The sequence below is a fragment of the Petaurus breviceps genome, unplaced genomic scaffold, assembly GCF_028583685.1.
Source record: "Petaurus breviceps papuanus isolate PSGF00001 unplaced genomic scaffold, PetGlider_PUasm1.0 90444, whole genome shotgun sequence".
Taxonomy (NCBI): Eukaryota; Metazoa; Chordata; class Mammalia; order Diprotodontia; family Petauridae; genus Petaurus; species Petaurus breviceps.
In genome coordinates this window covers 2,947,718-2,960,041 of record NW_027187256.1, presented here as the reverse complement: position 1 = coordinate 2,960,041, position 12,324 = coordinate 2,947,718, and the positions used below count along the sequence as shown (strand labels likewise).

The 12,324-nt window shown below is 38.7% G+C and overlaps 1 protein-coding gene across 1 annotated transcript; it reads right to left on the bottom strand.

The window, feature by feature from the left end:
- Positions 1 to 11,107: 11,107 nt before the first annotated feature.
- OR51S1 (olfactory receptor family 51 subfamily S member 1) lies at positions 11,108 to 12,046 on the bottom strand. Its single transcript, XM_069108946.1, has one exon. The coding sequence runs from the start codon at positions 12,032 to 12,034 to the stop codon at positions 11,108 to 11,110; it is 927 nt and encodes a 308-aa protein (XP_068965047.1). The 5' UTR covers positions 12,035 to 12,046.
- Between the last annotated feature and the right edge of the window lie 278 nt (positions 12,047 to 12,324).

Sequence of the window (12,324 nt, the reverse complement as noted above, 5' to 3'; positions counted from 1 at the left end):
GTCTGGGGCAAAGAATTATGGGAAGATATCTGGAACATGTCTTTGGTCACTGACTTGTCAGTTTTTCATGTAGATGCTTACGTGGCCCCCACCACACCAGAACGTGAGTACAATGCTCATGCTGATCGACTGGCAAAGATTGCTACTGAACATATTGTCCCGACTTTGACAATTGATGATCTGGTATTAGCAAAATGGGTCCACCAAACAGCAGGCCATTTGGGGGTCCAGGCCACACACCAGTGGGCACAAGATCGAGGTATTAGTATCTCTCATTCACTGTTAAAACAGATAGCAGAAGAATGTCATATATGTCAATTGGAAAAGGAGCAAACTGTTCCTCGGGTAGTAACTGGAGAGATAGCAAGAGGAAAAGTCCCAGCCCAAATCTGGCAAATAGATTATATTGGTCCACTACCACTGGATAAAGGATGCAGATTTATATGTACTTGTGTTGATACCTATTCAGGTGTACTAGTAGCTTGTCCTTATAAGAATGCAACCCAGAAAAACACTTGTAAAACCCTAGATCTCATAAGTCTATATTATGGAACCCCAATGCAGATTCAAAGTGACAATGGGTCACATTTCAAAGGCAATGAAATGAAGAAGTATTGTATACTAAACAATATAGAATGGATATATCATATTCCATATTATCCAGAAGCATCTGGGTTAATTGAAAGAATGAATGGATTACTGAAAGAACAGTTGAGGAAGTTAAGTTCCAATAATTCATATCAACATTGGAAGGATAATTTGTTCATGGCTTTGCATAATTTGAATAATAGACCATTGGGAGGAAGTACACCTCTAGCCAGAATGATGACCCCCAATCTGCAAATTAGAAAACAACAAACACACAAGATCCCAAATATTGAGTATTGGACCTTGAGGCCAGATGTCCCAGCACCGTACCCAGGACCACCTGGTTCAATGGGGTATGATTTACATTGTTTAGAGGACTTTTGGTTGGACAGGAAAGAAGTAAGAAAAATTTCCACTGGGATATGCATAAGAATCCCTAAAAATCACTTTGGACAGATTTTACCCAAATCAGGATTAGCAGCTCAAGGAATACATGTATTGGCTGGAGTAATAGATTCTAATTATCAAGGAGAAATTGTTGTAACATTCCAGAATTTAGGTGAAGGGCCCATACAGATTCACAAGAATGATAGGATAGTTCAAGTGATTATCGTTCCTTGTAAAACAATGCCACTTGTAAAAACTGACCCTCCTTCCAAAATAACTGTCACAGGAACTGAAGGATTTGGTTCTACTGATAGAATAAAATCAGGAGCTAAAGTATGGGTAAAACGGAAGCCAGATGATGTTCCAAAGCCTGCAGAGATTATAGCATATGGGAAGGATAACACTGTAACTATTGTTTATTCTGGAGAAGATGATTACAAAATTGTACCCTTAAGTCATTTATTCTACCGTGAGTGAGGCTACAATAGTCTGGTTATTGTCTCTTTGCTTCTTCTTGATTTTTTGTTTGTTCACCTTGTTTGTTAGATTTGTTTCCACAGGCTTGGTACCCTCCATCTGTAGATGCCTGATAGCTTAAGCTGGATGTCACCCCCTGTCTGCAACTGTGATGTGTCACCCTTGGACCTGGCATCAAGCATATTAAGAACTGACCTCTCAAATGGGACCCCTTAGGACAGGGACAGCTCTACATCCGATTTCAGCAGCAAGTAGCCATAGAAGAAGAGATCTTCACCCCTTACCACAAGATTTTGGGGCCCCATTTGTTCGGGGTGGGGGGAATGATGGGGAGCTTGTGCTCAAGCGCCACCCTAAAATATGGTTTTCTGTGTTTATTGTGTGCTATTCTTGTTATATTGTTGTGAAGTTTTGTTGACACCAGTTATTCCTACTGTATTTTTGCAAAGTAAGGGACATGAAAGATCTTGGGGCCGAATGTAAGGGTTATGGGATTTAAAGATCTTCCATGCCCCATGGACGTGCTGACATAGCAGGAAGGGGCGGGGCAAGCGAAAGCGAAAGCCAGGGAAAGCGAAAGCTGAGCTAGCGGTCCTGTGGTGGCTGATGGTGGTTGTGACGGCGGCGGCATCAGCAGCAGAGGCAGCGGCAGCGCGAAGCCCTTTTTGAGTTAGGACTGCTAAGGACTTTCTGCTAAGGACTCCTGCTGAGGACTGCCAGGGGCCGGAGCTGCTGGGAGCGCGCTTCCAGGACGCTGGGTGGTTGCTGTGAGTGGGGAGAGGAGGACCTTTGCCTGAGGTAGCCTGTTCTGTTTTAAAGGCTTGAAAATGTGGGTGCTTTCTACTTTATCTACCTGTGCCAATGTCATAACTACTCTGATGGCTTTCACTTTCTGGTTTTTGGACTCAGTCTTTTGGTATCTTAATAAATTTTCTAGTTTATTTCCCCATATGGCAAGCATGACGTATTTTGTAATGGATAATTATATCAACATATTTGTAATCTCCATAGGCATTGTGAATATGGCATTGCTGATACAGCCTGGAGGGGGAGCAGCTGGGAGGAGGGGGAAGGGAGTTGCCTACTCTTTACAATGTTGAATTTCTCTAAAATAAAATGTATTTGCAAATCCAGCATTCATCTTTTGGACTATGCAACTCATTGCTGGATCCTTGATTGGAATTTATTGTTCAGAATTGAAATTCTCTTCTAATGTAGTCTTTGTCATTTTAAGTCAGTTGAAATGTCCCACATGCCTTTGTAAGTCTTGTATGACATGTAAAGAGAAGTCATAGGTTTCTTTCTTGTGTTCAGCTGTAATAATACATTTGCTTTTAGGTTGTCTGTAAGCTGTATTTATATCCACTGACTGTCTGAATACTTTTGTATTTATCACTCCACTCCCACCCTTTTACTCCAGATCACCTTTTCTTTTTTAAGTTTGTGAAACTGATTTGAAATGGACAAAGTTCTCTTGGAAGCAGGTGAGATTATTATAATTAAATTCCAGCTGTACATTTTTAAACATATCTCTACAGAAGTGTTCATTGGTGTTTGTGATAACTGATTGATATAATTCATTGGAACATGTGCATACATTTATATTCAGATGAAACTATGGTTTGCACTGTCTATTAAATATCTATATTAATTTTTTAAAAAGAGTGATTTACCCCTCAGAATGGTTACTTGGTCCCCCTAAGATCTGCAGGGCCTCTGAAGAAGCCATGCAGCAGTAGCCAGCATGCCTCTGCAGCTTCTCCCTCCTGGTGCAGAGGACAGACCACACTCCCAGACCCCCTATTCCCAAAGTCCACACTGATCTCTCACTTTATCTTTGGCATTTATGGGTTGATAATTCTGGAAACCTGCCACAGCTGCTGGTGTTCCACTCTCCTGACATTCCTCCAGCTGCAGCTTGTTGGGCCACCCTGAGGCTAAAACTGCAGGCTCACATGGGGCTGGCTTCTGCTCCCAGCAAGCTGAGATCAACCATTCCTACTGGCCTGCCTGGCTGCCTTCAGTGGGAGATTTGTATCTCTCTGTCACTTTGTGGGTTGTGTGGCTCTAAAGTTTGTTTAGACTCATATTTCATAGGTATTTAAGATAGTTGTGGGGGAAGCTCACAAAGTTTCCCTGCTTCTATGCTGCCATCTTGGCTCTGCCCCCCCTTCCCCAATGCCTTACTTTATAGGGGGCAGAAACTGAACTTTTTGGCTCACTCCACTCGTTATCTGCTGTTCTGTCTCATTTCAACTCCACAAAATGACATATCCTCTAGACCCTCCCACCCCTTTCTTTCCTCCTTTTGTGAGATTGTTTTTCTCTTTTTTTTCTTAATTATATCCCTAGAACTTAGTACACTGGCTGTCATGTAGTAGGTGCTTAATAAATGTCTATTCAATTGGATTGACTTGAAGGGAGATGAGCGTCCTACATTGGATGAAACCTGAGGGATTTGTTGCATAAAAAAAAAAAACTCTTCTTGTCCTGGGAAATGGGGAGTTGAGATCCCAGGTGCAATTGGCACCTGGAAGAGTAGGAGAAAATGGACACAGCAAGATTTCAAAGCAAATCTCTCTCTCTGTCTCTTTCTCTGTCCCTCTGTCTCTCTCTTTCTCTCTCATATATGTGTGCAAACACACATGCACATACACACATATGAAACTGTCTTAATTTTCTGTAAGCCTACATCTGAGACACTCTAAGCAAGCAAAGAGATTGTGACTGATTTCTTCTCCTTTTTTATAGAAGACAGAGAGCATTAAAAAAAAATCTTTATCTTTTCATTTTGAATAAAATTTTTGCTTCTCAATTACATGTAAAACAATTTTGACCTTTTTTTTTAAATTTTGATTTCCAAATTCTCTTCCTCCCTCTTCTCCCTCCTCTCTGATACAGTAAACAAATCGATATAGGCTATATATGTGTACTCATGCACAGCATATTTCCATATTAGTCATGTCGTAAAATAAGACACATACTAAAATAAACACAAAAAATAAAGTGAAAAGTAGTATGTTTTATCTGCACTCAGTGTCTTTCAGTACTTTCTCTGGAGATGAATATCATTTTATATCATGAGTCCTTTGGTTTGTCTTGGATTGTTGTATTGCTGAAAATAGCTCAGCCATTGACAAGTGGTTATTGTACAATATTGTTACTATGTATGATCTTCTCCTTGTTCTGCTCACTTCACCTTTTATATAAGTTCATGTAAGTCTTTCCAGGATATTCTGAAATCATGCTGCTCATCTTTTGTATTGCACAATAATATTCCATTACAATTATAGAGTACGCGTTGTTCAGACTTTCCACAATTGGTTGACAACCGCTCAATTTTTTTCCAATTCTTTGCCACCACGAAAAGAGACTTTATTTTTAATGAAAAATATGTATCAATTATTCACAGGTCATATTAAAAGCTGATCATCAAAATTCAGAAATTGATCTATTTAGATTCTTCCTTTATGTTTGACTATCGTTATTTGCCCACATTCTCTCTTCACTGTTGTCTGCTTGCGTAGTTGGACAAATTTCTTAAACCTCATCTATGTATGATAACTCTATAGTTATTCCATACCAAAAAATTATATACTGCATATATGCATTCTCCAAGGTTACTCATTTTTGGTCACCAACGAGCCCTCCTGGGACTCTGCTTTTGAAGCTGGCATCAATGAATATGGGCTCAGTGCCTGTGATCTTTGCTACAGACTTAAGTTCATTGTAAGCAATTCACTCCAGTGGTTCTTCTCTGGCTTGTTTTAAGGGAGAAAAAACTCCCAAGTTTCTGTCAATCTCACCATCCCAACGAGGTCAATTTTATCCTCAATTTGGCCCTTCTTCCCAGTGTCTGGATTTGCCCTTTTATAGGAATATATTTTCTATTCACTAAAATTATAAAACTCAAATCAATACAGTGGAACTCACACACATATTCACACATGTGTGTATGTGTTTATCTATCTATCAAGAGATAAGTGGTGGGCTGTATTGTTGGAGATATGATGATGGAGGGGTCTTACTATGTTGCAATGTCCTCGATAACACTTGCAATAATTGCTATTATACTTAAAAAGATACAAAATGGAAAAAGGTGGAATCCATGGGGCAAACCCTACAAACCAGAAGCAGAAAGTGCCTAGAGGAGAGAACTTAGAGTGAATACCATGGACACTTTGATTGTATGAAGCATACCAAGAAAAGAGAGAGAGATAAGATAATTATAGGGGTCATGAATCAGAAAATTAGAATCTCAAGTAAACAGAAAGATAAGATGGATGATGAAGAGAAATCCTTTATGTACAGGGGGATAGATAGATAGGTAGGTAGATAAATAGATAGAAAGACATGTAGATATAGATCAATGATATATAGAGATATGGATATACACAAAGGAATAGCACTACCTTAAGGGGATGTGAGGAAGGGCCCATCTACTGATCTGAGAGAAAAAAAAGAGGGAGAAAAATATACAAACAGATAAAAGCAGTAGAGAAAAAGGAATGAATTAACAAAATCCTAAAGGGGAAGAGGTAACAAATGAGAAGAAGGAATCAGGGGTGAGGAGAAGAGAGTCAGTTGGAACATGGTCACCTTAAAAAAATATTAAAGTACCTAAAGGAAAATAATACTGTTCATTACAGAAGAAGGAATTTTGATTTGAAAATCTGCACTGATAACATTCATTCAACTAAGATGAGGAGGGAAGTGGTTGAATCTGAAGTGAAAAAAATCTCTGTATCAAATTTATCTGGTAAGAATTTGGTATCCAAAATATTATACACACATATACATACATATAGGTATATACACACAAGCACATACATGCATATTATAAATATACATGTATGTGTGATTACATATATACATGCATATACACTTGTTTTGTTTTTATATAATGTATATAAAAACATATGTATATGTTGTGTTTTGTCTATATAGTGCATATGTAAACAGAGGCGTGCATATATACATAATACACACATATGTAGCTAATAGTCATCTTCCAACACATAAATGCTCAAAGATGTAAATAAATAATTCTCAAAAGAACTGTGAAGTATTCACAACAGCATGAAAAATGTTACAACTCACTAAGAATAAGAGAAATGTAAATCAAACCATCCAGGTTTTAGCTCACACCCTGAAAATTGGCAAAAATGACAAAAAAATAGCAATAGTAAATGTTGGGGGTGTTGTGTGTGGAAAGATAGGCACACTAATACATTATTGGTGGGTTGTGAATCATGTGGGCATTTTAGAAAGCAATTTGGGATTGTGCAAATAAAGTGACACAAATGTTCACACCCTTTGAACCAAAAATTCCATTACTCAACTTACACCCCAAAGAAGTTATTGATAAGAAAAAGTCCATATACTCCAAGATATGTATAAATAAGAATTGGAAAATGGTAGATATCCATCAATTGGGAAATTACTAATAAACATTGTTGTATATGAAAGTAATGGAATAATGCTGTGCCATAAGAAATAATGTGTAATAAATATAGAGAAGCAAGGAGACGTTTGCATGAACTGATGCAAAGTGAGGTTAAGCAGAGCAAAGAAAATGATATACAAAGTATAATAATGTAAATGGAATAACAACACGCAAAAATAATCAAAAGTAAATATGACAAAATTACAAAATATATAATCTTTAGGATATTTTTCCTTGCACTGAACTGAAATCTGTCTGCCTCTCGTTTCTACCCATTGCACCTCATTTTGTCTTTTGAACCTAAATAAAAAAGAAAAGCACAAGAAAAAGTTTCATTTTGCTTCTATATCATGACAGCTTATCAAATATTAGAATATAACATATTGTTTTTATGTGGCACTTCTTTAAGTTGAAAATCTTCAGTTCTTGTTGATGATCATATGGAATGGTTTCTAATTTTTTACAAACCCTAGTCACTTTCCTGTATGCATTCTCTACCTTGTCAATGTGCTTCCAAAAAAAAAAATCAGTGTGGGATAAAATAGCCCTTTTTAACTCTGGCAGAACATAGAACAGGGGATCCTAACTTCTGTCCCCAAAGTGTCCCCAAACAAAATTCAAGAGGTCTATGAATTTGTATGGGTCTATGAATTTGGATCTTTCTTCACTAATCTCAACCCAAAATTTAGCATTTCCTTCAAATATTCAAAAACATTATTTTGAGGAGTCCATACGTTTCACCAGTCTCTCTCTCTCTCTGTGTCTGTGTCTGTGTCTCTCTCCCTCCCTCCCTCCCTCTCTCTCTCTTTCTCTCTCTCTCTCTGTCTCTCTCTCTGTCTCTCTCTGTTTCTCTCTCTGTCTTTCTGTTTCTCTCTGTCTCTCTGTCTCTCTCTGTCTCTCTCTGTGTCTCTGTCTCTGTCTGTCTCTGTCTCTCTCTGTCTCTGTCTCTGTCTCTCTCTCTCTGTCTGTCTCTCTCTCTCTGTCTCTCTCTCTCTCTCTCTCTCTCTCTCTCTCTCTCTCTCTCTCTCTCTCTCTCTCTCTCTCTCTCTGTCTCTCTCTCTGTCTCTCTCTCTGTCTCTCTCTCTCTCTCTCTGTCTCTCTCTCTCTCACACACACACACAGTCCCTCATATATAGGGACTATAAATTCCCTCACATTGGACACTGATTCTATTGTCATAGAAAGCAATCTAGTGAAGGGACAAAAAAAGTTGCTACATTTAGTCTCATAATACTTGAATTGAAATTCCTCTTCCAGTACTTATCTCTTGTACGACTTTGTGCAAATCACTTAAAAATCTGGTCTTGATTTTCTCATCTTTAAATGAGACCTATTATATTTATGTAGACTATCTTGCAAATTTTTATGAAGATAAAATTATATGGTACACATAAAACATTTTGTAAACATTAAAGTCCTATATAACTTTATTATTATAACTGTTGTTAGAGTTATGGTTGACTTTTTTATTAGAATAATTCTAGAGTTAGAATGGACTTCTGAATGCAACTAGTCCAACCCAGATGAGGAAACTGAAGGTCAGGGTAGTCATGGCTTCTTTTTAGTCACACAGGTAATGAAAGTCAGAGTTGGGATTAGAAACTAGGTTCCCTCAGTCCAGATCCAGGATTTTTTCCACTGTCCCATTCTGCCACTATTGTTATTGTCATTGATGTTTTCATGGTTAATGAAGCCTATGATCTCATTATTATTTCTGTCATATCACACTTTCTGAACTTACGATCTAGTAAAATGATGAAGTCATTTTCAATTTTTGAATGATGAATATGTGGCTCATATATATGTGGACTGACAGTTCTTGAATTTTAACATCAGCTATCTCATTTCTATTATTTTTTCACATCCCCCTTCATGCCCTAGAATACATTTACCCTTGGGAGAGGGTATATGGGTTAGGCAGGGGAAAGGAATAGTTTAGTACAACCTTGACCAGGACAGATACATAGTTTCCTGTGCTCTTGGTGGTTGAAGGTGGTGTCATTCTGATAGCTCAGTGGATCCAGATTCAGAGCCTGAAAGAGTCTGAAAGGACCGGGCAACACAGGAAACACAGAGCTGAGACCACTGTAGAAGCTTGAAACTCCATTTCCTGGTCACTACAGAATATAGTTGTTTTCATGTAGATTCTTAAATATGTCATGTTATTTCTTATTAGAGAGGGCTCTCTGGGAGGATAAATGAAGAAGGAGGACATATTTGGAAGCCAATATGATATAAAAACAAAAGGAATTAGTTGAAAGGTCATTTAAAAAGCTATTTTTGTGTGTTTTATTTGATCACTGACCTCTGCATGCTCAGCTTTTTATTTAATTATTAATAGAGCACAATTATATTTTCAAATGGACATAATTAAATATGTTTTACCACTCTATTCAATATTATTAAAATCATTTATTTTAATGTGGTACTGCTCTGGGTGTTATCCATGGCAAAATGCATTGGCCCAACTCCTGTGCCCCAGGTGTTTCCAACCGAAGATTAATAACACAAAGAGGGTTAAAAAATAATGAAGCCCAGAATCATGCCAAACTAAGTGGATTGCCTACACATTTGCAATATAGGATATAGGGAAAATACTGACCTAGGAGTAAGAAGAACACTGTTTGAGCCTCAATTATGCCACTTACGACCTGTATAGCTTTAACCATTTCACTGTACTTCTCTGGGCCTCTTAATTTTTAGGAAAAATAAGAAGCTCAGACTAGAAGATCTCAAGATCTCTTCCAATGCTAATGCCACTCAAATTGTGAGCATCCTTATTAATGTTTAGTGGATAGATAAGTTCCAAGTGGACTTGTGAGAACAATATATCAGCATAGAGCCTGTGTCAATAATTTAGATGAAGTCACAGGAAAACCATCCCCTATGTCCAGCTAAATAAGTGTTCATGATTAAAAATTAGACTATTCAGTATTCCTGGGTTATAATACCAATTGAGAGACAATATGATGTAGTAGATGGAATCTTTGATTTAAAATTAGATTGACTTGGGTTTAAATCTGACTTTTGAAACTAGCTTACTCTGGCTAAGTTATTTGATCTCTCTGAGATACAGGCAATCATGCAAGGCACAAAGTCACATCTTCAAACATCATGTGTCGTCTTTGAACACCAATGAAATGCAAGTCCTTGGCATATTTGTCATGGTATGTTATCCGTACCATCAGTGTCATCATTTGAGCATCTCTTCCAATCCCTTGCCAAAAGAAAATCTAACAGATGCTACATAGTTTATCCATTCATTCAACAACATTGACTATTGTATATAGAGTGATGTTAAAATTGTCAGAGATGAAAAGTATAGCTCAGACTCATTTCTTGCCCTTATGGAATTTATTTTCCAGTAAGAGAACAAAATGATAATTCAGTGACATCCTGTTTTCACAAGGTTATTCAAATGTTTGGGAAAGGAGTGCATGTGTGTGGGGAGGGGAAGAGTGAGAGTCTGAAAAGTGAGTAATTAAAATGATGTCCCTACAGACTGTCAATAAATAAGTATGGCCATGTTGAGGTGGGGGATGGGCTAGACCTTCTTATTCCTCCAGTATCCATATGTCCATTTATTCATTCAGCTGGTTTTTGACCTTCACTTGTGTTCCCATGAGAGATTATGGTGAAATCCTGAGACAAATGAAGAGGTTGGGGAAGGGGGAGGAGGTTAAAAATAAAAGGTGCCTTCCTTATATGTCTTCAAGTATTCACATACACCCGTAGGTCAGTAGCCAAGTTTCTGCACGGATAGAGGGTTATAATGCCACTAGGGACCCCCCCCCCAAAAAAAACACCTTTTTTTTATTCCTCCCTTTAGTCTTATCCCTGTGTGATTTCCTTATTTCTTCATATGGAATTCATTATGGTGTGCTGAAAAAGCATTGAGCTTAGAGACAGTGAATCTGAATTACTTTTATGCCTTGCTTATGATTTTCTCTCTCTGAGGATCAAATCATATGAAATGGACATATGCCCATCTATTCAGGTAGTCATTTGATATAAACAATAATATGAAATATATGTATATACTTGTATATAAAATATGCATTCCTTTATATCGTTAAGCATTTTACTGGAAAAACAGACATGCCAATGTTTGGGAACATTGGTTCCTGGAACACCCACAAAAACTGGAATAGCAAAGGTGGGGCAATATATCTTGTTAAATCCCTTATGACTTTCACCTCATTCCCTGTCTCATGGAAAAGATCTGATTTTCATGGGCTGAAGCCTTCTGAGGATCTTTTCCCTGACTTCTCTCATCTTGACACTGTAGAGAACAGGGTTAAGTAGAGGTGGAAGCAGGAAGTGGATATAGGAGAGAAAAGTATGGACAGCATGGGGAATGGGTAACCTCAGTCGGTCAACAAGTGCTAGGAGGATCATAGGTACATAGAAAAGAAGCACAGCAGAGATGTGGGCAGCGCAGGTGTGTTGGGCGCGGCGGCGATCTTCATGTGAAGATACACCCTGAAGTGCCCGCCCAATGAGGGCATAGGAGAAGAAGATGAGGACAGGGTCCAAACCCATAGCAGACAAGACCACAAAGAAGCTGTAGGTTGCACCTTGGGCCCCCGGACAAGATAGCCGGGAAATATCTGGGTGTAAGCAGTAGGAGTGTGATAAAACTTGGGGATGGCAGTAAGGCATCCAGGCCAAAAGAAAAGGCAAGGGTAGGTGGAGACTCACACAACGGAAGATGATGACCAGTCCTATCTTGCTAGTCACACTATTTGTGAGCAAGGCTGGGTATTGGAGAGGACGACAGATGGCCAGTGCCCGATCAAAGGCCATTGCCAGCAGGACAGAGGACTCCATGACAGAGAAAACATGAATGAAGAACATCTGGAGGAAGCAGGCAAATGCTGGAACTGTGTGGGAATTGAAAAGGGAAAGTTTCAGCAGTGTGGGCATCAGTACTGTGGCCAGGCCCACATCAGACACACCCAGCAGGAAGAGAAAGAAGTACATTGGGCGATGGAGTGAGGGCTCCATGGCAATGACCCAGAGAACTGTGCCATTTCCTAGGGCACACAGGAGGTAGATGGAAATCAAAATGAGGGCCCACCATGATGGGGTGGTCACCAGGCCTGGGATGCCTACCAGCAGGAAAGTAGGAATCATTGATGTGTTGTTGCTGGAGTTTGCCATTGTATACAGTTTTTTAAGACAAAGCAGGCCTCAGAAGCAGACTCCCAAAACTTGGAAAGAAAAGAAAAACACGAATTCCATTTAGTCTGATGCTTTTACTTCTTCTGCATGATGTTGCTTACTCATATCTGCACCATCTCTGATTCTCTAATGTTGATTATTCCTGGGGCTCTACTCTTCTCCTGACCATGCTGTTAACCCCTGCTCTTCTCTCTCTTTTTGATATTCTCTTAAACCCCAGACACTTCTTTCAGATTCTATCA